At 40.2% G+C, this 25,592-nt stretch overlaps 1 protein-coding gene across 20 annotated transcripts in view; it reads right to left on the bottom strand.

Annotated features, from left to right (window-relative positions):
* AFDN (afadin, adherens junction formation factor) overlaps positions 1–25,237 on the bottom strand; it is a 111,060-nt gene extending 85,823 nt beyond the window's left edge. For 11 of the 20 annotated variants that reach the window (XM_070733859.1, XM_070733873.1, XM_070733863.1 and 8 more), the window contains exons 1-2: positions 24,484–25,162; positions 6,927–7,122 (exon numbers count right to left, since the gene is read on the bottom strand). In XM_070733859.1, coding sequence (XP_070589960.1) covers positions 6,927–7,122; positions 24,484–24,624 — 337 coding nt within the window. In that variant the 5' untranslated portion in view covers positions 24,625–25,162. Of the gene's footprint in view, positions 1–6,926; positions 7,123–24,483 lie in introns of all 20 variants that reach the window. The other 9 variants (XM_070733860.1, XM_070733865.1, XM_070733867.1 and 6 more) reach the window with 3 other exon arrangements.
* Between the last annotated feature and the right edge of the window lie 355 nt (positions 25,238–25,592).

The following is a 25,592-nucleotide window of genomic DNA, read 5'->3' as shown; positions in this document are numbered from 1 at the left end:
CTGGAAGAATGTAAGTGTTTTATCTTTTTAAAAATTTGGACCAAAAAAAATCAATAACCTGTGTTATGCTTATGACACTAGAGGTATTCAACTTACTACTAAGTTATCAATCAATCAATTCAGTGAATATTTGGTCTATGATCAGTTACATTCAAAACAAAACAAATAAAAATGACCTAGTGATTGTTCAAAGTAATGACTCACCTGAAAAAGGGGACTTATAAATTGAATATAATGTTCTAACAGTTGCTTCTCCCACTGGTCACATAACTGAATTATGAATGTTTGGCACCACAGCCATATTTATGACCATTTGTAGCATCCCACGAGCATGTGACTGTATTTCACGACAACCCCCCCCCCCCCCGAAATGGACTAAAATCAAGTATTAAAACAACCAATGTACTGTATAACATCAAGTACAACAATTAGCCTTAGAAATGATAAGGGAGATACTGAAATGATAGATAGCTTCTGCCTTTTAGGATCAACAGTAAAAAACATGCAGTGTTTGTTTATTTATTTATTTATTTATTTATTTATGTATTTATTTATTTATTTATTTAATCAAATTTGTATGCCGCCCCTCTCCACAGACTCGATTAGATTAGCATTTAGCAAAACAGTCATGAAAAGATATTCATGTCGTGATGTATCTATACCTACAATGATCAGAATCTGCAAGCACTTTTCTCTGTGATACTCTATGGCAGTGAAATTGGACTTTGAAAAAACAAGATAGAATATTGATTCTTTTGAATTTTACTGGTGGAGAAGATTCCTGAAAATATTACAAATCTTCAAACTAGTCCATCCAGAAGTTTTACTTAAAGTACAAATGACCAGACCCAGATTATCTCACTTTGCAAAGACATAGATCCCTACCAAAGGTGCTAATGCTGAAAAGGAAAAGAACAACCGAGAACAAGGTGGATAGACTCAGGTACAGTAGCAATGGGTACTGTAGATGAGGTTAGGAACAGATTATCATGAAGAAAATCTATATGGTCAGTAAAAGTTGACAATGACACAAAATTAGTCAACCAGTGTCAAATATAGGGTATCACTATAAATCACTGTAATCTCTTTAAAGCATAAAAGATCACTCTGCTAAATAATTGACAAGTAAAACAAGTATTTCTTCTTGATGGTTGTTACCTAAGTACACACCAACCTGAACTTTTTCTATTAAACCAAGAGAGAGAAAATAGTGAAACTTGGCTTTTTGCCTCTGTAAAAATACCATATTTGACTTCAGAAATACTGCCAAATATATGTCAATAAGGAATTAAGTTAGAAACTCATTTTATAGATATTTTAAAAATCATTTGGAATTGTATCATTTTATTATACTACAAAAAATATGCATGAGATCAGATAGTAGTAAGAAAACCATGGAAAAAATGTAAGATTAATAAAAAGCTTCCCTATATCAAGAACAAACCTTCTGTTACAGCAAGAGCATCTCTATAATAAAATAACAAAAAGCAACATGATAACAGGAGTGCAATTTGACTGTTTTATTATAGAAGAAATAAGTTTTACAATATTTGTCTTTCAACAACTGTTAGAGAGGAGGCTACTAACTTCTGGTCTTTTTTAAAAGTCTAGCAGAAGATGTGGCCTGTTCCCCAAATGTTAATCTTCCAGAGAGCATGCAGCAGAACAGCAAAAGAAAATTCCCAACTTAATATTGCATTTAGTCCATCATTAGATATTTGAATCTTTGACATATTAACTTGTTTTGGAAACTAGTTATATTCTGTGCATTAGTTGATGACATAGAAAAGTAACACCTGCATTCCTAATTATAGGTGTAGCCTCTGAGTTTCTGTGCTGACTAAAGCAGGTAAAGGGGAAAAAGTTTATGCACACTGGAACTGCTTTTAGAGAGGATTCCCCAGACTGTCCTATTAGTTGCACTCAACATAGCTTCAGAAACATCAAACCTAAGTTTCACCTAATGCTCTTTTTTACTTATTAATTAGCTGATCAGCAGTACTGGGATCCTGGGAGGAGGGCGTTCTGGTAGGGAAAATGGAGCTGAACAACGCATCTCTGATGTGTGTGCACGCACAGCCATGCGAGATTTGGCTTCTGTTCATGTGCAGGAAGCCAAATCTCACATGAGGACGCTCGCACATGTAAGATTTTGCTGATTTTTGGCAGTTATTGCTTCAGCACATGCATGGAAGCAAAGAAATCACAGAAAATCGCTGAAATCTCATGCACGTGAGTGTCCTCGCATGAGATTTGGCTTCCTGTGCATGCACCGAAGCCAAATCTCACACTGATGTATCAACCGCCCACCAAACGCACATGTGCCTACGCCGGTCACCAGGAGCGCACTGGTAGCGCTGGTGATGGGGAACCCTTGTCTGCTGATCAGTCTCCACAATACAATGAAGAAAGTAAAGTAATTCTTTGTAGTCATTTATCTTCATAAGTTTCTTGATATGTAGTTCTAACATTAGGAGGGAGAAATGAAAACCGCGGCAATAAAACAGGTTTAAAAATGAATTAATAAATATGGTGAGATAAAGCAAAAAGATGTGGAAAGAATATGGAAAACATGGCTAAATAAAAAATATGAAGACTAAAATGGTTAAAATTGGTTTTTTTAAAAAATCAGAGAAATATAATCTATGCTGAAGAAGCCCATAATCATTTTCACTGGGATGTCCTCCCCTCCACACACCCCAAAATTCAAAACACAACATCCTTGTCTTTCCTCCAAATGTTAACTATATTGATGGCCTTGGAGTATAAATTCAGTATCAAATGTGGCACAGTGCTCATTATGTGCTTCAATTTGATTTTTTGAAGTGACATCATCATGCTACATAATTACACAATGTAATTTATTTCAGTTGAGTTACTTTTGAGTGTGTGTATGTATGTATGTATGTATGTATGTATGTATGTATGTATGTATGTAGATTAGATAGATAGATAGATAGATAGATAGATAGATAGATAGATAGATAGATAGATAGATAGATAGATAGATAGAATACATTTCTGGGTATACTGAATTTCTCCATTAATCTGTTAAAAAGTTATTTTATGTAAAATAAATGTAAACATTCTGAAAGAGAAAAGCATTGTGAGTTAAACATTTTAGAAATTACTGTCTGCATGCTATCAATGTATTTATAATCTGCATGTTGTTACACCTGAAGAAAAGGGGGAAAGGAAAAAAAATGAAAAAGAGTCTGGTTTAAGGTTAACTACTTTCAGTACCAAATGTTATTGCATCTTTCTGAAAGGTCTGTAGAAAGTTTCTCTTTTCATATGATAATATTGAAGCCTACATAACGTGTTTCCCCGAAAATAACACAAGGCCTTATATTTTCTGAACCCCAAAATATGGCCTTGGCCTTATTATCGTAGGGGGGCTCATTATTTTTGGGGTGCAGTAGGCTGCGAGCATGGGACCGGATGTCCCATCGCCACCGCCTCCCCTCCTGGTTCTTGGCACCGCCAATGGCTGGGCCTGCCGCTGTGGAGCAGGACTCTGCAAGGTTTCTTGTGCCATTGCATGCACAAATTGCAAGACTGCCAGGAGCTTCCTCATACCGGCACAGCTGGCATCTTCCTGCCGTTCATGCATACAACAGCACAACAAGCCTTGCAGAATCCTGCTCCACAAAGCAGCAGCGGTGGCGTGATGAGTCTAACAGACACTCATTTCTGGCAAGTGGGATGTGTTGAACCGCAAGACACACATCCTACTTGACACTTGTATCTCCGCCAAATCCCTTGGCGTACTGTCCAGAGAAGTTTTCTTTTACAATGGGCTTCTCTGGACACAACACCAAGAAACACGATGGAGCTACAAGTATCAGGTAGGATGCGCGTCTCTCAGTGGGGTGTAATTGAGAGGTGACAGGTCAGGTGGGGTGGGATGCGAGACGTGCATCTTACCTGGGACTTGTAGCTCCATCGTGTTCCTCAGTGTTGTGTCTACTGACCCTCCCTGCCTCCGGTTCTCGAGCAAAGCAGGGGAGGAGGGGAGATAAATTCTTGCAGGCTGCCTGAGGAAGTCGAGCTGACAGCCATACTTCTAGCTGGGCTCAGTGGCAGAAGCAGCCGGGCATGCACTTCCCTGTCTCTTCCAAATGCATCCCTCTCTCTCTCTCAGCAGGGTGGAGGGGGAGAAGTGTGCACTTAAGACATAGCACCAGGAGAAGGAACCTTATGGCTGCATGCTGAACGCAAGGAATCTTTCTCCCCTTTCATTCCAAGAGGCTTTGGCAATGCAATGAGTCTCATGAAGACTCATTTCAGGTGGAGTTTGGAAAGATTTCTTTAGTGCAGCTCAAAGACTCCTGTCAAGGGAGAAAGGGGGGAGGGAAGGAAGGAGGAAAGGCAGGTGCTTTGCCTCAGGCAACCCATAAGAGTTTCTTCCCCTCCCACTTGCACAACTGGCACACAAGACAAAGCTGTGCAAAGAGTTTTCTACTCAATTGTAACCTACTCCTTGAGCAGGAGTCATGCATTTACAAGGACTCTGAGTGCACATTGGATGTCATTGCATACTGAAATCCCATTCAGTATGGGATCCCACTCAGATGGCAAAATTCTGGAGCCAAAAACCAAAACCATTTGGTATTGCCAGAGTTGGTTATTCCCCATCTAGATTCAAACAAAGCCTCCAGGAACCAGGATGAGACATTCATAACATTGCTTACACTGCCAGTGTTAAAATATATAACTTGGTATCCACAGCATACTGACGATGCCTCATCCCATGGTGGCAGATGAGCTTCTCCAGCAGCCTCATGTTATAAAGGAGAAGAGAAAACATCAAGCCCTATGGCATCTCACATAGTAGAAGCTGAGAGCAAGACTTGTCCTCCACTATCAACACCAATTAAAATTGGCCCTGAAGAATGGAGGCAAACCAGCATAACACCATGCTGCACACTGTTAATCCTCTGAGCTGATCAAAAAGACTGCCATGATTTTGGTATTGAAAAATGAGAAGTCAAATAAAGCAAAGATGGGTGCACTTTCCTCCATTCACTCACACCAAAGTTCATCCAGATGGGCAACCAATGCTGTTTCCATCCCATAGTTGGGTCTGAATCCTAATTAAAATGGTCCATATAATCTATTTTCTCCAAAGCTCTCTGAAGCTGTTGTATGACAAGCTTCTATACCATTTTCCCAAAAAAGGGAATGACATATTGGATGAAAAATATCCAATAAAGTGGGTTCCAGAAATTGCTTCTTAAAGAGAAGCAAACCATGGTCTCATTATGAGATAAAGAAACAAGCCATCTCTCTCTCTCAAAATAACATAAAATAAAATAAGAATCCATTCCAGTGAAGGCATATTAAAATCCTACAAAAGCATAAATTTGTCAATCCAGAAATGGAGTCAAGAAGCTCAGGTAGGGAGATTCCTAAGAAGCAGACAGTTTGGTACAATAGCAACAGTCCCAACTGATTCCTAGAACCCAACTTAATAAGCAGGGTCTCACATATGGGGAAGGGCCAATTCATAAATATATATATTATTTTGCCAAAACATCTTTCTCACCAAATGCATAGAAAAACCATTTTTCTCTTAACGAAATAATTATTCTTGCTATTATATTCATTATTCTAGCTCTCATATAAAATTTATATAAAAGTCTATATTATGCAGATCTCCACAACCAAATTTAACCTAGTGCCCATAAATTGCAGTCTAAAGTTTCCAACTGAAATCTTGGAAGCATTCATTTAATCATTATCCTCCGCAAAATTAGATAATGAAATTAAACCAGACAGATAATGAAATTAAATCAGATAGATTACAAGAACTACCACATTTTTCAGAGTATAATATGCACCTTCCCCAGCCCCTTAAAAATAGGGTGGAAATGTCAGTATGCCTTATACACCGAATAGAACAATTTTTTGCCTTCCAAAGCCTCACCCCGGCTTCCATTTTTGTGAAAAATGGGCCACGCAGGGGATTTAGGAGGCCTGCAGTGTGCTTTTGGGGGCTGAGGGAAGGCAAAAACACCCTAATTTTTGCCCCCCCCCCAAAAAAAGGTGGAAAATGGGTCATTTTTTACAAAAACTGGTATTTTTGCCTTCCCCCAGCCCCCAGGAGCTCTCTCTGCAGGTCTCCCAAACCCTTTGTGCACCCAATTTTTGCAAAAAAAAAAAAAAAAATGGGTGAAAAATTGGGTATTTTTGCATTCCCCCAGCCCTCAGGAGCTCTCTGCAGACCACCCAAATCCTTTGCCCACCCCTTTTTTCCAAAAACGGGTGGAGAAAATGGTCTGTTTTTGCGAAAATCTATGCACAGAGGTTTTGGGAGGTCTGCAGAATGCTCCTGGGGGCTGGCAAAAATACCCATTTTTGCATAAAAAGGGTCTTTTTTGCAAAACATGGGGCACACAGAGGGTTTGGGAGACTTGCAGGGCATCCCAGGGAGGACAAAAACTTTTTTTCTTACTTATCTCTTTGAAATCTTGGTGCCTCTTACAAAACAGTGCGTCTTATAGTCCGAAAAATAGGGTATACCGTTATCTCAAGTTATATCTTATTTAAGCTAATTAAACTGCACCAATATTCCTGATCTCAGAGGAATAAAGATACCAATTTTTTTTTTAAAAAAAAATCCCCAATGTGACCCAACTCTGAACAAGCTTCCAATCCTTCAAAACTTAATATAACATTTACATTAATGAAATATGCTGAGATTTTTTTTGAGCCCTCAAATTTATTAAGGTATTTGAATGTTCTGGTTGTACACATTTTTACTGGTAAGATATTTTGACATTCTTAAGTTTTAGTAAGTCATTGCCAACTAGCAATTTCTTTTTCTCAAATATTAACTGCTGAAATTGAGTGAAACAAGGAGCCTATTTTTTTTCACTCCTGCTATTATTTCTTTTTAAAGAGCCTGAATAGAATACACTAACCTCCACTGACGTGCACCTCATAAAGTGAATATTTGGGGGATGATAACATTCGCATATCTGGGCGGAATTTTTCTGCAAGTGTTTCTATCACATCCTGAGTTGTGGCAGTGCTAGACACACGGATACACTTTGTTGCAAAATTTCCAGCTGCTTTGTCTTGAAAATAAAACCTCATAACTCCATGGAATTCCAGATCCTGCAATGAAATAAACAAAGTCAATTTCATTCATTTTGATTAAAATAAGCTTAAATATGATTGTTTAACTGCATTACAATAAGTAGAAAAACATATTAATATTCTACTTGTACAATATGTACAAGAATATTACATTGGAAAATTTTCACATGAAATGGGGTAGATCAGTATAATAGGCAGATGATAAACTAAAATTTCTTGGGGATTATTATGTTTTAAATTTCAGTGCTTTTCATGGAAAGTATATTTAGATCTTCGAAGAACCAATACACATGTAAATTATATAATACTAGCAAAAATTACTACTTTGGCAGACTATGCTTAAATTACACACATTTTACCATGTTTCCTAATGCTTTCCAATTATAGTGGTATTATAATAAAAAAACCAAACCCTTGCTCAAAATAAAAATTGAAAAGTTAAATTTGAAATCTCTTAACATCAAAAAAACAGGAACAATAAGTTGTTAATGTTTTTAGCCTTGTATATTTTTCAAGAAATTTCTTTGCATTTCATTTCTAGTGAGATGTTTTAATTAGCACTGATCACAGAAAATTGGTGCATTTAGTCAAGTTAACTAATCATAATAAAAGATGATTCCCATGAGCCACAACAACCACTTAACAAAATGGGTGCTAGTGGAAACCTGATGAACTTATTTAGATATGGAAAAGTAAGGAACATGACAAAGTAGTCCTGCCTTGTTTCTAACTCTCATGAAGAAAAATTGGTCTGTGAATGACACCGTAATTCCTGTTGAGGTTATGGAAAATTTGAAAAGTTGAAGCTTTGCTTAAGGCTCAATGTGCCAGAGGTTCTATTCTCTGTGTTATTCTGTAAAATTGAGCATATATAATTCAGTTTTCTCAAAATTAATACATAGAATGTATTAATTCTAGGAAAATCACAGCTTTACTATTTTAACAACCTTATAAAATTGTTTTCAGTTTTTATAATTGCTTTATTTAGGCAGTCAAACTGATTGCCACTTTAAATTCTAACAAAACATAATTCATATACTGTATGTGGACCAAGTACTTTTTGTTGTGATAATGTCTTAGTAACTAAGAGATTCTTGATAATTTAATTTTGCCTAAGCAGTTAAGAAGCATTACAACCATGAACAAATCTCAAGCCCTTACTAGATTAAACTATTTTAATCAATAATCTTAACCAAATATTCAACTATGTAAACAGTATTCATCTAATAATTTCTTGGCTTTTCCATGTTAATATAACCAAAGTGGTTTTTACTATGAGGAGCAGTCAGCTTTTAAAACAATTATGTAGAACCTTAGGATTGGAACCAGGAACACTTTAATAGCCTTAAAATAACTTCATAATATATATCCAACCTATTATATCAGAAAATTTTAACTCAATGCAATATTTAGGCTAACAATGTAAAATAATACATCTATTGACTGCAATTTGATGGCCACATAAATAATTTCATTCTCTACTTCTCCCAGCAGAAATTTGACAAGCTACAGCAACAAATGCAACATAACAAGCCTTCAACAAGTGTAATATAAACTGCAGTTGCACTACATTCAATATTTTAGGAACATTATGAATAGCTTTACTAAACAATGAAACAACAAATAGAAGTTTTAAAAAAATTTCTTCACCAAATGAAATGCTACTAGAGCTTTGAAGATGTTCTACATGGAAAAAGCAGAAGTGTTAGCAGTCCTTTTATAATAAAAACACTACAACAATTAGACTGACAACAAGCCGAAAGGTTACGGTTAATCCAAACAAGCCCTCAACAAGCAACACTGTAGCTTGGAAACAGAGAACTTAGAAAAAATGCAGCAGCAATTTGATACTTTCCAGTAGCACTATCATATTGAGATGCTCATGAAGGTACATTACATTGGTACTTTTTATCCTAATGTTTGGGGTTAATAATCTGCTCAAACGTAAAATGGATCAGTACAATCCAATTTATTAAAGAGCATGTGCCCATAAAGGGGGGGGGGACCCTCAGTAATGACAGCCCAAACTTCTTGCTGAAAAGCAAGCAACAGCTTTCAAAGATACAAATGTGTACCTCTCGAATATTTAGATTCAATAATAGAGATTCTTGAATTAAGCAATCTCTAAAGAATGACTAGACAGCAAGTATATGTTTTTTAAAAATCCATTAACTGATCATCCAAACTCATTCCTTAATAATCTATTACTAAGCACATTCAATTTGCATTCTCCTCTCATCTCGCTCACCCAGAACTGCCCACTCCAGCCTGCTCCCAAAACAAGCAAGATTTCCACTCAACCCACCCCCAAAAGACAGCCACATGGCCCATTTCTATGTACTTTATGTATGCAACTACCGTGTTTCCCCGAAAGTAAGACAGTGTCTTACTTTCTTTTTACCCCCAAAAGCCCCACTACGTCTTACTTTCGGGGTATGTCTTACATTGGAAAAAAATTGAAAGGGTCGCGTTCCCGAAGGCATCTCCCCAGAGTCCAGAAGGGCAGCCGCGGGACATGAGCCTCGTGAGCCCTTTTCCAAGTTCAACCTCAGGGCTCCAAGCGGCGTCACAGATGCGTGTCGGGGAAGCGTGTGTCTGGAGGGGAGGAGCCGCTCTGCGCAGTTGGGCAGCCCCACCTGCCTGCCGGAAAGGAGGCGGGCGAAGGAGGGCGCAGCTCCGGCCGCTCGCCTCGGAGCTGGTCGGCCTCGCTGGCCGCTTGCAGCCGAGCCTCGGCAGGACTCGGTTGCTGGGACGAGCGCCTTCGCTGCAAGCCGCCGCCCGCTCGGCTCGCTTCGGACCAGCGCCGTCCTTCGCTTTACCAAGCCGGGGAAGAGGCGGTGGCGCCGCGGCAAGGCGAAGGGCGCGCGGGGAGCTTGGAAGCGATGTCATCGGGCTCCTCCTCCCCCCATGTTTCCCCGAAAGTAAGACATATGTCTTACTTTCGGGGTACGGCTTATATTAGCCGACCCCCCTGAAACCCCCGATACGTCTTACAATCGGGGGTGTCTTACTATCGGGGAAACAGGGTATTTATCAAAAATCACTTCAAAGATATCCAGTACACAAAAACATATTTCTTATTTCTTTTCTAGCAGAAGCAGAAAAAAACTGAAAGAGATGAAGCAAATGGATGGGTCAGCTACACTGGGAAGGGAAGAAAAAGGGGAAACAATAAAAGAAAAAGTGACAACTTCTATTTAGGTATTAGGAGATGCTTAAAATCCACAAGCCATCAACTCTCCTCAACTGACAGTTAATTTTCAATGGTCTGCAGCCATTTTCACTTCCTTCTATTATGTGTTTTTATATCAGTTTCTCCTCCGCCAATATAAAACAACCCCCTCTCTGCCTAATTCACAGGTAATTATGGGGATGGAAGAGAGAGAGCTTGTTTTGTTTAGCTAGGATTAGTATCTGGGTGAATGTACTTAGCATAGATTCCTTAGCACTCAAAACTCCATGAAGAATAAAAATACTGAAATGCAGCAAAAGTAAAACTAGATTTTCAGATACACGTACAAACTTTAAAAAAAATTCAAAGACAAGATGAAGTTAACTATGCCAATAAATTAATGTCACCACTATCAGTGGCACCAGTAAAATTAATATATAACCTACCATTTTAGAGAAATACAAAGTTTCCCTATTATTTTAAAATAATAAAATTGCAAGTTTGGTTTATTTACCTTCAAAAGTAATTTTACAGAGTTTTCTGAATAACAGTTTACTAAAGCTGTAATTTTATAGTATAAATATGGAAATAGCTTCCCTGCTTTAAAAAAAAAAGCTGTTTTAATTCTACAAATCCACTCCTCGGAAGATTCTAGCAGATACACTATAAGAGAAGTTAATGCACATATTGAACAAATGATATTTATGTATTTCAAGTCGAAAAGGTTACCACATTGTTCATTTTGCTTATTCACATTTAATATGTATAGTAAATTTCCTTATGCAATTAACTGACGTTTGTCTTTTTGAAAATTGCAATTTCAACTAAAACTTGACATGGCAAAGAATATTACTGTGTTCAATTAAATAATATCCCGAAATAATATTTCAGAAGCCCTGTTAATATATTTACCATCTTCAGAATTCCCTTGTTTTATTCTTTTTGAAAACTACCATAAATATCTTAAGGAGATTTCTTAGCAAATGATTTGGACATACTGAAATTTCAGAACAAAACAATGCCACATATCTGTTATTTCTGCTCTCCCTCAGCTATTTTACATATCACTTCTTTCAATCAACTCTTGTATATAATGTGTCATAAACTATCAATTAAAGCTCTAGACTATCAGCCTGCATAAGTCCACAAATATACTTCAAATATGTTTTATATAAATTGCAAGTAATATCAGTAAGAAAGTGACAGCATCAGAAGTGTGCCTACAGTTATTACAAATGCTGCCAACATGTCCTTGATTGACAATGTATTAATACAAGAAAATTACAACTTATTCCTGCATAATCATATAATTTTAAATAGTAGAAAGGTTAACAAAAAGTTATGTAACAGTGGATATATTGGTCTATTGAGAGTCTTTAAGGAATCTTTATCTCTACAATTATGTGCATCAGTCTACAGTCTTCCTGTCCTTAATAAGGAAACATATCTCAGTGCTAAAACAACATCAACCAAATACATTTCTCACCGAAAGCTTTACTTGGATATAGTCTGAGTTTGCCAGGAGACAAGGAAATAGTTTAAAATACAAAGAGCTTTACTAAATAACAGTGGGGGTAAGAAACACAATTATAGTTCTTCCTATTTTCAGTCAATCATGTTGCCCTTTTTTATGGTACTTTTCATCATGGTCAGTTTTGTTGTTGCCTGATGAAAACTGAAAAGGATGTTGGCTTTTGATCCAACTCACAATGGCATGTTGAAAGTACTTTTTTCCAATATATAATCTAGCTGCCAATATATCTCTCATGCTACTGCTCAGTGCCTGTTACAGTAGTAATACTATTTAGCAATAGCATTAGCATTAGGAGGAAGTTTTCCAGAAAAGAAGAAAAAACTACCTCCTTTTTCCAAACACCTCAAAACAACAATGAAATTGATTTTGAAACAACTAAATTAATTTCCAAAACTGAACACTCCAAACAAAAGAATAATCATGGAAGCCAATGAAATAGAGAAACACCCCCCACAGCATAAATAAATGTGATACCTCCCGCCTACCAGACATCTGGAAACTAGCCCTAATCAACAAACGAATCCCAGCCAGGAAAACTGACACCAGACCCAGAACAACACAGGAAGCCACCACCAATCACCCTCACCAGACCCAAACTCATACCCGCCCCACAGACAAAATACAACCACCACCCTGAAGCCAAACCACAGCAGCACCTCCAACTGCTGCACCTCCCCTCCAACACACAAACTGACACATGTCATAAAAACATATCCAGACCACAAACTCGGAGCCAAACCAAAACCTGGGATATTATATCACAGACATACATTACAAAACAGCTGACTAGTTTGTAGGCATCAACTGCCACAATTACTCAGGATATCACCCCTAACCTGCAAACATCAACTACATCAATTACTCAAGGTGTTACCCCACCAACTAATCAGGATGTTTCAATACAGCCAACCAACCTGCTTGCAGCAGCTGGGCCAGCACTCCACACCCACCCAGCAGTATTTATAGACGGACAGCAGATCAGACCATGCTTTGTTCACCCGAGCACAAAGCTGAAGACAACAGCCTGAAGATGACAAGTAGGACCTCATCGAAACGTTGCCAGGAATCTATCAACCTTACACAGGAAAAGGCCTGAATATGCCAAGATCTACATACATGCATGCATGCATACATACATACATACATACATACATACATACATACATACATACATACACACATTATATATCTCCTTTACAGTATTCTCTGAGTGATTTAAAACATCAGCAAAATCTGGGCCCTCATTTAATGTCCTTGGAAGAATGGAAGTCTGTCACGATCCCACTCCTTCACTGGGCAGTGTTTGCCTGCAATACTACATTCTAACCACTGTGCCACCACACAGTGGTGAGAATGCAGTACATAAATGGATATGGAGTTTCTGTCCTTGACTACCTAAATCACAGAAAATGTTAGGTCAGTTATAAGGGTTATCTAATGCTGAAATGCTGCTTAATTTGAATAGCTAGCGTGTTTAACAGGGTTGCAGTTAAGATAGCAATCCTTCTCTTGCTGAAAATGTTCTGAAAGAGAACTCCATTCCATTTTGATCTCCTAACCTTAGTCTGTTTGGGGAAGTTAAGACTGTCCATGAAGGCCAACTGGGTGACTTTGAGTTAGTCAGTTTGATCTAATGATTAGGCACTAGGCTAGAAAGCAGGAAAGTAGGAGTTCAAATGCCACTGCAGTCTTGAAAACCAACTGGGTGATCTTGAGTCAGCCACTCTCTCTCTCTCTCTCAGCCCAGCTCACCTCACAGGGTTCTTGTGCAGTATGTTGGATATGTTCACCATATTGAGTTACAGTGGTACCTCGAGATACGAGTTTAATTCGTTCCGGACCTGGGCTCTTAAGTCGAGCAGCTCTTATCTCGAACGACTTTTCCCCATAGGAATTAATGTAAATAATTTTAATTGGTTCCAGCCCTCAAAAAACTCACAAAGTTAGTCTAAATTATGCAGAAAGACATGTTTTTAATGAAGAAATGTACATGTACATATAAATGAATAATGAAGTTTCTTTCACTTAACTTGTAAACTTTCTTAAACTTTTAAATTTACATATGTTCAACTTCTCTGCCACCCAATCCTGTAGGACAGAGGTCCCCAACCCTTTTTGCACCAGGGACCGGCTTTAAGCGATCAAGAGAGGAATGGGTGAATGAATGGACGGAGGGTGGGAAGGAAGGAAGGAAGGAAAGAAAGAGGGAAGGGACAGGAACAGAGGAAGGAAGCAAGGAAACTTATGAAAGGGGAGAGTAAGAGAGGAATGAGTGAAGGGAGGGAGGGAGGGAAGAAGGTGGGAAGGAGAAAGAAAAGAAGAAATAGAGGAAGGGAAGGTAAAAGAGAAAGAAAAAGAGCAAGAAAGAAAGAAAGAAAGAAAGAAAGAAAGAAAGAAAGAAAGAAAGAAAGGGGGAAGGGACAGGAACAGGGGAAGGAAGCAAGGAAACTTATGAAAGGGGAGAGTAAGAGAGGAATGAGTGAAAGGAGGGAGGGAGGGAAGAAGGTGGGAAGGAGAAAGAAAAGAAGAAATAGAGGAAGGGAAGGTAAAAGAGAGAAAGAAAAAGAGCAAGAAAGAAAGCTGCAAGCACCCCCCCCCGAGCCCCCCAGGCCGGCTGCAACCTTTTAAAACACGCGCGCCGCTTCGCAGCTGTCTCCTGAAGCCGAACGCGGAAGTTAGCGTTTGGCTTCAGGAGACAGCTCCTTGGCGCTTGTATCTCGAATTTGGGCTTGTAAGTAGAACAAAAATATCTCTCCCCTCCCAGCTCTTATCTCGAGTTGCTCTTAAGTAGAGCAGCTCTTATGTCGGGGTTCCACTGTATTTGTAAAAATAATTTTAAAGGGCAGGATACCAAAAAACAGACAGACAGGACAGACAGAGAGGACAGGCTGACTGAAAATGAAGTATGTATGAAATTCTACTGATGGCATAAAAATATCCCAAATTCCAACTCCTTCTGCTAGCCTCGTCTACATGTTTATTTAGAACAATTATTGTCAGAGTAAATAGCAAAGGTCTACCATGATTCTTTGCAGTTTCTCAACATTCATGGATCAAAACATGCTTGCTGCCCAAGTCACACTTTCTTTCAAATATCAACAATTAGCTAGGGGGAGGGACACTTACATGTCAGTGTTCTACCTTTCTGCATGCAGCAGCAGTAGATGGCGCATGAGAAGGAAATAGTGATTGAAAAGTACTGTAGTTTATTTTATTTTATTTATTTATTTATTTTGTCAAGTACATATTGGTAGTATACAAAGATATAACAATGTTTATATACATGATACTAGTAAGAGTAACATTAGGACAGGGGACAGAAGGCACGCTGTTGCACTAATGCACGCCCTTTACTGACCTCTTAGGAATCGGGTGAGATCAACAGTGGAAATTCTAAGGATAAAGTTTTGGGGGTTAGGTGATAATACTACAAGGTCAGGTAGTGAGTTCCATGTATTAACTACTCGGTTACTAAAGTTGTATTTCCTGCAGTCGAGTTTGGAATGGTTAACTAAGTTTGTATCTGTAGTGTGCTCATGTGTTGTTGTCGTTGACAGGAAGGACATTGTAGCAGATGGTTTTATGGGCTATTCTTAGGTCGTGTTTAAGGTGACATAGTTCTAAGCTTTCTAAACCTAGGATTGTAAGTCTAGTTGCGTAGGGTATTCTGTTGTGAGTGGAGGAGTAAAGGACTCTTCTGGTAAAGTATCTCTGGACTTTTTCTAGAGTGTTTATGTCTGAAATGCGGTGTGGGTTCCAGACAGATAAGCTATATTCAAGGACAGTTCCCCAAAGTGCACAATTGATAGGACAAACAGTAAAAGGAAATAGGCTTCAACTATATTTACAGACCGTGAGCTTCAATATTAAGTGGAACTAGACACAAGAACAGTTTTTTCCCGAACGCCATCACTCTACTAAACAAATAATTCCCTCAAAACTGTCAGACTTTCTACTAAATCTGCACTTCTATTCTACTAGTTTTTCTCATCATTCCTATCACCCATTTCCTCCCATGTTGACTGTATGACTGTAACTTGTTGCGTATATCCTAAGATTTTTATTAATATTGCTTCTTCATTGCTTATTTGACCCCTATGACAATCATTAAGTGTTGTATCACATGATTCTTGACAAATGTATATTTTATTTTATGTACGTTGCATTGGTTGCTGATCAATTTCCGGTCACAATTCAAAGTGTTGGTTATGACCTTTAAAGCCCTTCATGGCATCGGACCAGAATATCTCCGAGACCGCCTCCTGCCGCACGAATCCCAGCGACCGATTAGGTCCCACAGAGTGGGCCTTCTCCGGGTCCCGTCAACTAAACAATGTCAGTTGGCGGGCCCCAGGGGAAGAGCCTTCTCTGTGGCGGCCCCGGCCCTCTGGAACCAACTCCCCCCAGAGATTAGAACTGCCCCTACTCTTCCTGCCTTCCGTAAACTCCTTAAAACCCACCTTTGCCGTCAGGCATGGGGGAACTGAAACATCTCCCCCTGGGCACGTTTAATTTATGCATGGTATGTCTGTGTGTGTGACTGTTAGCATATGGGGTTTTTTTTAAATATTTAAATATTTTAAATTTGTCTGATTGCTTATGATTTGTTTTTACATGTTGTGAGCCGCCCCGAGTCTTCGGAGAGGGGCGGCATACAAATCTAAGTAATAAATAAAATAAATAAAATAAATATGCACCAAGACAAATTCCTTGTGTGTCCAATCACACTTGGCCAATAAAAATTCTATTCTATTCTAACTAGAACCTCATATATGCACAAGAAAAGTACAATTAAAATATGCTAAAATGGAATATCATTAGGCTTCTATTCTTTTGAGACTCAAGATTTTTTACTGAAGAACATATGGCAAGTTTATGCTAAGAATTATTATTATGGCATGAAAGTTAAATATTTAATTGTGTCTTTCTTTTTCTTTTGGTTAAAATTTTGTTTAAAAAAGACCTTTACAATGGAAGGAATGAGAAGGCATATACAAATGTAATTATAATCATCATATGCCAACAAATAAAAAACCATTTGCTTATAAAAATGAAAATATTGGGAAAGAGTATACAAACAGAGTTGTCAATGCCTGGAATGCACTACCTGACTGTGGTTTCTTCTCCAAACCCCTAAAATGTTAACTTTAGACTGTCGACCTCACCCCATTCCTAAGAGATCTTTAAGGGGTGTGCATAAGCACACCAGAGTGTCTACCAACCCTGTCCTAATATTCCCCTTTATTTGTATCCATTTCATATATTCATAATGTTTATACTTATATGTGTTATCTATCACGTTTCCCTGAAAATAAAACATCCCCCCAAAATAAACCCTTCGCGAAAAATAAGCCTTCCTCAAAAATATTTAACCACATGTGCAGCGATTCCCACCTTTTCCTCTGGTTAGGGTGAGGGCAGGGGTCAGCAACCCGCAGCTCCAGAGCTGCATGCAGCTCTTTGGGGCCCCTGCTGTGGCTCCCTGTCCCATTACTGACTGGCCTCGCCCTCCCCTCCCTCACCTGGCCTGAAAAGGTAAGGGCAACAGCGTGAATGGAGAAGCAGCAGGGGCAGATTCTCTGGCACTGGTTGAGGTAGATACCACCCCCAGCCAAGGCTTCTCTTCGGGTGACCCTCCTCCCCTCCTACAACTCCCTGGCTGTGCAGGGAGGCCCTCAAGTGAGCACCAAAGGGCAGTAAAGATGCACTCGGAGAGCAGACAGATGCTCGCTTGAGGGTCTTTGGATGTGGCTTCTCTCCTACCCTAAGGATCTGGCCATTGCCTTGCTGTGTCCTGTCCTGTCCCTCCCCCCAACAGCTCTTCAGCCGAGTGGGGTGGACATGAGCTCCAGCCCGAAACAGCAGGAAGCGAAGGCTGCCCTCGCTCCGGCGATACTTCTCCCCCTCCTTCTCTCATGCGGGTTGTAGGGGGCACCGCAAAGCGATAACCAGATTTTTAGGACAGGAGAAAAGTGGCCCTGCAGCTGCCTCCACACATGTGTGCGTAAGGCAGCCTTTACTTCCTGCTGCTTTGGGCTAGAGCTCACGTCCTCCCTGCTAAGCTGAAGAGCTTGGGGGGGGGGGCAGCAAGGGCAGATCTGTAGGGCAGAGAGAAAGCTGCATCCAAAGATCCTCCTTAAGCAAGCAGCTGCCACTTGCCCGCCCTCCGCGTGTGCCTTTGCTGCAGTTAGTGTTTGCTTGAGGAGCATGGCTTCTCTTCAGGCAACACTCCACCTCTTCTCATGACTCCTTGGCTGGTTGTGGCGTGAAGCATTTTCATTTCTCTGGGCGCTTAGAGAGGAAATAATAAACCTCCGGCAGCCCAGAGCGAACAGAGGGTTTTCCTTTCTCTGGGCGCTTGGAAAGGGAATAAACCACTTTGTTGTGGTGACACCCTCACACTGCCTCCCAGACACCCGGCGCAAGGTTGCCTCCTGGTGTGTCTGGGCGTGGAAAGGCAAAAGAGGGTGCTTCGCCCCAGCCGTATCAACTCAGCTTCAGCCAAACTGAGGAGTCGCCATAGTGAAGGAAAGGTGCCGGCTCCAAAGCGAGTGAGCAAGAGGAGAGGGGAGTCCTTCAGCATGGGAAGAAAGAGGAACCAGGTAGCAGCAGCAACCTTTCGGTCAAAGGAGCGGGAGGTTTCCCCCTCTCAGCCGCCTGGGTTTCTCTCTCTGGCACAGTGTATGGGTGGCAGCCTCACGCTGGATGTATGGGAGGCGCATGCTCCTCCTTGTCGCCGCAGAGTCCCTCTTTTCTTTTTTTAAGCCTTAAAGTTTTGGATTTGTTTTATTCACCTCACCTTCTTCCTTCGGCAGCGACTGTCCTCCTCCTCTTCTTCCTCTTTCTCCTCCCACCCAAATTCTGAGCTTTTATTTCTTTCCTAATGGGTTTGCATGCATTATTTGATTTTACATTGATTCCTATGGGAAAAATTGCTTCTACTTACAAACTTTTCTACTTAAGGACCTGGCCATGGAATGAATTAAGTTCTTAAGTAGAGGTACCACTGTACATACATATGTACATACACACATACATACACACATACATACATACATACATACATACATACATACATACATACATATGCTGTTTCAGCAATAAAAAATATAAAGCAATTCAAATATTATTCAACACTACTACCTTTATCCAGCATGTCTAATATGAGATAAAAATTGTACAACATATGGGAAGTTATACTTTCTTCTTTTTTTAAAAAACCCATTAGATTTTTTTTGTTCTGAGTTAGTTATCTTTCCTACAAAAATATAAATTAATTCAATTTATCAATGAGCATCCTAAGAAATACTTTGTAAAAGTGTTTAATTTCAACTTAGATAAGTTGAATATATACTGCTCCAAAAAAATAAAGGGAACACTAAACAACAGAATATAACTCCAAATAAATCAAACTTCTGTGAAATCAAACTGTCCACTTAGGAGGCAACACTGATTGACAATCAATTTCATTTTGTTGTCAGCATGTTCGACTTTGTACAGAACAAAGTATTCAATGAGAATATTTCATTATTTGAGTGTTCCCTTTATTTTTTGAGCAGTGTATAATAATAACAACAGTGTTGGAAGGGACTTTGGAGGTCTTCTAGTCTAATCCCATGCTTGGGCAGGAGACCTTACACTACTTCAGACAAATGGTTATCCAACACCTTCTTAAAAACTTCCAGTTGTGGAACATTCACAACTTCTGGAGGCAAGCCGTTCCACTGATCAATTGTTCTGTCAGGAATTTTCTCCTTAGTTGCTTCTCTTCTTGTTCAGCTTCCACCCATTGCTTCTTGTGCTACTCTTAGGTTCTTTGGAGAATAGCTTGGCTCCCTCTTCTTTGTGGAAACCCCTGAGATATTTATTGGAATACTGCTATCATGTCTCCCGTAGTCCTTCTTTTCATTAAACTAGACATACCCAGTTCCTGCAACTGTTCTTCATGTTTTAGCCTCCAGTCCCCTAATCATCTTAGCTGCTCTTCTCTGCACTCTTTCTAGAGTCTCAACATCCTTTTAATATTGTAGTGACCAAAACTGAATGCAGTATTCCAAGTGTGGTCTTACCAAGGCATTATATAGTAGTATTAACACTTCACGTGATCTTGATTCTATCCCTGTTAATGCAGCCTAGAACTGTGTTGACTTTTTTGGCAACTGCTACACAGTGCTGGCTGATATTTAAATGGTTTTCCACTAGGACTCCAAGATCCCTCTCACAGTTACTATTTACTACTGTTACTACTAGTTACTACCACAGTTGCAACTGTTGAGCAAGGTACACATATACTGTACCTGTGCATATACTTGTACCTGTGCTAGGTACCACATATACTGTACCTGTGCATATAATATGCTTTCTAGAACATAATAACAATCACCAAGAAAAACATCTATACAAAAAACAAAACTTGGAATACCTGAAAATCTCCATGTGAAATATAAAAGCTCGATTTTTGTAAAATGAATAATTCAATACAGTACTTTATTTAATTTGTGAAGCCCTTTGGAAAGTAGCTTATATATTTTGTTCCTTAAGAAAGCACTGTGCTATATCACTAATAGCACAACACTGGATAGGTAACAGTCAATAGTCTCTCACATATTGTTGACCTACAATGGTGACCAATCCAATAAGTGTAACTAAAATGCTAGAAGAGCAGCAACATTCAGAATGCCACACATTGCCTACACTGTACTATGCTTTTTACAACATATATTCACTGTCTGTAATAAATAAAAATGCTGGTGGATGAAGATCAAGTGAATTGTAATAGATAGGACAGAAATGCTGGGGGAGGAGAGAGGTAAAGGCATAGAGAGTCTATGCTTTAGAATCCTCATTAGGTGTGGCATATTGCAAGAGATTCAGAAGCATACCTTCTTTGCCAGGGCTTCTCTCCTGTGGGACTACAGGTAGTCTTTGAATTACAACCATTCATTTAGTGACCATTTAAGGTTACAGTAGCAATGAAAAAAGTGACTTATGCCCATTTTTCACACAACCATTGCAACACCCTAATGGTCAGGTGATCAAAATTCAGACGCTTGGCAACTGACTCATATTTATGATAGTTGCAGCATCCTAGGGTCAGGTGATCACATTTTGAGTCATCCTGACAAGCAAAGTCAATGAGGGAGCCAGATTCACTTAATAACTGAAGTGATTCAGTTAAAAACTGCAGCAATAAAGGTCACAAAATAGGGTAAAATTCACTTAACAATTGTCTTAGTAAGAGAAATTTTGGCGTAATTGTAGTTGGTCAAGGACTTGTAGTTACCTCAAAAATAAGATCCCCATTCTTGCTGTTAATATTCAGAAAAGTTACTAAGACGTACAGTACTTGGAATATATAGGTGTTGCTTTTTTGTGTGTTCAGTACTGCTGTTATCAATTACGTGTGTATATTGTTCAAGATATTATTGTCAATAAGTGCATATTACTTACATGCATTTATAATAATTAAATAAAAATTATTGTCTAGGAACGTAATTTATGCATGCATGAATTAAATGAGATACAAACAGAAATGAAATCATGAAGTCTGTGCAAGACAGAGAACAGGAAATAACTTAGTTACCATGACAGTACAGGTGTTTCTCCACTTTCATGTTAAAAAAAGCAAGTTCAGCATGGCTTTAAAGAAATTCCATTAGATAAAATGTTGAAATGGTTATGTTACCAAGTGTATCCTTTTAAAAATACAAGCATGCAAAAACTACTACAGTCAAAAGAATGGTGGCCAGTGTACAAACGTAATCACACATATTAATCTAACATATCCGCTGCATTAGGTAAGCATTTGGCAATACAAATGTACAAGGTGACTTATACAGAAGAATTAAAAACATTGTTCTGCTCTACAAAAGCAATACAAAATCAAATTGCACAAATATTGGAGTTTCAGGTAAAAGACAATCAAGAAACCTAAAGAATTATTTTGTTTACTGAAGTGCATCATAAAATGTTACTTTTAATAAGAACATAAGTTCTTCAAAGATTGCATCCTTGCCATTCCTCAGTGACAATTTATGAACCTGTGCCAAATGTGTTACCTTGAAAAATACATTTTAAGCTGGCATTATCACAATAATATTTGAAATGCTAATCTAAAAGTTTTGCAAATCTATCAAATAGTGAGGAAAAAATAAACAATGCACATATAACTGATCTGTATTTAAAATAAACTAGCAAGTGTTTTCCTCCAAAACAACCAGATTCAGTTGTCTATATGCTTACTTAAAAATCTTCAGAGAGATAAATATAATTTAAATACTAACTAAACAGATCACATAAATGTATACACAAGAACATTTCCTTTTCTGAGCTGACTTATTTATTAAAAAATAAATCTAAAATATTAAATATAATTTATCAGAAGGCTTCCATTAACAACTGAAGACCAACCACGGTCAATGCAAATTTCATTTGTTATCTTGGGAACAGGCATGTGACAAATCTCTACTCAATAAGTAGGCATCATAGCCCTGTTTTGCCCAAGGAAAAAACAGCTTTCAAAATTCTTGACTACATCATCTTTCAGATCAGCCTTGTACACGCTCACAAAAATATAACAGCATCAGCAATTAGGTGTGGCTTTAAAATTATTTTTAGTTTTTCTATTTAAACTGAAATTTTAATAAAAATTTACCCAGAGCTTTCCAATAAAACATTTTTTCAGTATTTTGAAAAAAAAAATCTTAAAATTAACTTTAAAAATACAGTACATTTAAACAAATTAGTCTATAATACTTTGAACAAATTAAATATTTTCAGTGATTATCTCTACACACAAATAATCAGTATATGTAGAAATCAATTGGTTGTCAAAATTATGTAGTGCAAAATAAATGTATTGCATGAAACTGTTTGTAAGTGTCTAAAAGATCCTGCTATACTTTCTACTGATTCTAACCTGAGATTTCTAAAAAGGAGTAATAACCCTATTATGTGCACTTTCTTAGATCAGGAAATTAGAACACAATCCCTAGAAACTATGTTTATTGGAGCTCAGCCAGGTAATAGTCCTCAAATTACAACAGTATGTTTAGTGACATGGGCGCAATGGGTGGAAAGTAATCAAGGAGAGAAGCAACTTAGAACTAAGAAGAAAACTCCTGACAGTGAGAACAATTGATCAGTGGAACAGCTTGCCTCCAGAAGTTGTGAATGCTCCAACACTGGAAGTTTTTAAGATGTTGGATAACCGTTGTCTGAAGTAGTGTAGGGTCTATTGCCTAAGCAGGGGGCTAGTCTAGATCAGTGTTTCCCAACCTTGGCAACTGGAAGATATCTGGACTTCAACTCCCAGAATTCCTCAGCCAGCATTTGGACTTCAACTCCCAGAATTCTGGGAGTTGAAGTCCAAATATCTTCCAGTTGCCAAGGTTGGGAAACAATGGACTAGATGACCTCCAAGGTTCCTTCAGACTTTGTTGTTGTAATCAATTTAATTTAATTGATTTATATGCCACCCAATCCCGTGGGACTCAGGGCAACTATTATTATTTCAAAGTTACAATGGCACTGAAAAAAGTGACTTATGTGATCATTTTTACCACTGCAGCATCCCCTTGGTCACACAATTAAAATTCAGACATTTGGCAACTGACTCATATTTATGACGACTGCAGCATTCTGGGGTCATGTGATCCCCTTTTTCAAAATCAACGGAGAAGCCATATTCACTTAACTAACAACCACCTTACTAACTTAACAACTGCAGCAATTCACTTAACGACTGTGGCAAGAAAAGTGGTAAAATGGGGCAAAAGTCATTCAACACAGGTCTCACTTAGTAACAGAAATTTTGGGCTCAATTGTGATTTTTGGGCTCAAGTGTGATTATAAGTCCAGCCCTACCTGTATTGGGGGGGGGGGGTTGCAAGGGAAAGGGAGTCCAGGAAATGCTAGTTGGGGAATCACTGAAAGGAAACACAAGGTTGATCCGGGGATTGCAGTGGCTGGACAAGGCCTGTAAACAGGAACGGCAGTTCCTCCAAAGCGAAGGAAGGGGGGGGGGACAAAAAAAACCCTGGGAAATGCGTGTGGGAGGGGTGCCTGTGGAGAATCACGACCACGGGGGTCTTTGGGGGAAGTGGCAAAGGCAGGGCACGGCGTCCTTCTCTTTACAACCCTTCCTCGCCGGGTGGAAATGACGAGCATTTTGCAAGCATTAAAGACGTGGGGGGGGGGAGGTACAAGTGGATTATTCCCTGCCGAGAACGACCGAGCCCCCCCCCTCTCATAACAGGGCCGGTCACTTTTTAATAATAAAAAAAAAGGTAACGCCAATTTCAGATTCTCCGCACACACATACACACCCCTCCGGCACCCCCAACGCCGCCGGCACAATATACGCGAAGGGAAAGGGGACCTCCTTTTTCCCGGGAAGCCGCCGGGTCTCTCACCTCGGGAAGGGGCGGAGTTTCCCCTCGGCGAGGATGGAGGCGTCCGCAGGACGGGAAGATTGGGGGGGGGGGAGAGTTAGTTGGGGCATGTGTGGTGATTGAGGTGGAGGCGGGGGTTGGCGGGGGAAAGCGGCCAGCGACAACAACGGTTTACCTCCCCACCTCCCTCAGGCAGAAAAGAGCGGCGGCGGGGGTGGAGGGAGGCCGTGAGGGGGGGGGGACAACCTTTCTCGTATTTCTCCGTCTTCTCTCTCTCTCACCTCAGTGGGGGGACTGATCTCAAACAGGTCCAGCCGGTTCGCGTTCCAGTGGTTGATGATATCGGCCAGCTTGCGCCGTTCCTCCTCGCGACTACCTCCTCCTCCACCGCCGCCGCCAACGCCACCACCGCCGCCCGACATCCTCCTCGGCCGTCCTCCGGGTCTCTCACAGCCACCGACACGACGGGAGGGCCCGTGACGGCCCGGACAACGGAGTTCCCGGGGAATATGTTGCGGGTGGTTGTTGTTGTTTTTTTAAACCGCTCCCCCTCCCAGAAAAAAGAAAAGCGGGTGGTGGTGAGGGGGGAGTGAAAAGAAAGGCGAGCAGGGCAACCGGTCCTTTCTGGTGCCCGCCCCTCGCCGAGCAAATCCTCCTCGCCTTTTCACCAGACTTTGCCCCCTTCGCTTTCAAGGCGTAGGAACAACCGAGACGCTCCGGAGGTTTTCGGTCGGTAGGGCTTCCTGTTCGGCAGCGTCTCTCCTTCGCCTCACGGAACAACGCCGCCGCCTCAACTCCCCGCCCCGGCTGTCTCCTTTCCTTCCTCCCCGCCTTTTCTCACAGAGAGAGAGAGAGAGAGAGAGACGCTCGCAGACACCGTTCCGTGCGCGCGGCCGCTCCGCCGTTCTATCGCGAGCGCGTCACGGACGCCGCTCACCTCCTCTCCGCCTCCTCCCTCCCTCCCCCTCCCCCTCCTGGTCCTTTGCGCGCGCACCTCCGGGGAAAGCATCCGCGCGCCGATGTCAGGTCAAGAGCGGGCGAGGGCGCGCTGAGAAAAGCAGCTGAAGTCCTAATCGCTCCCACCTCCCTCCCTCCCACCGCGTCTGGGGTTTTTTTTGTGTGTTTTGTGTGTGTGGTGCGTGTGTCTCTAATTGTAAGAAGAGGAGGAATTAAGCACTTTGAGGGCATTGAGTTTGAATCCGCGCCGTGGACGAGGGAGGGTCGCTCGGTTAGCCGGGCCAGGCTGTGCGAGGAACAATGAAGGGTGGCGGCGGACTGAAAAGGGGGCTGGGTCTTCTTGCATGGAGGACGAGGTTGCGGATAAATAAGAAGCGCTTTTAAGGTTTATTTTTGTTTTCGGTCGCTCAAGTTCGAATAAAGACCCCGGAAG

The sequence above is a fragment of the Erythrolamprus reginae genome, chromosome 1 (genome assembly GCF_031021105.1).
Source record: "Erythrolamprus reginae isolate rEryReg1 chromosome 1, rEryReg1.hap1, whole genome shotgun sequence".
Lineage (NCBI taxonomy): Eukaryota > Metazoa > Chordata > Lepidosauria > Squamata > Dipsadidae > Erythrolamprus > Erythrolamprus reginae.
Note: the sequence above shows the minus strand (reverse complement) of the source record. Positions and strands in the feature narration are given on the sequence as shown.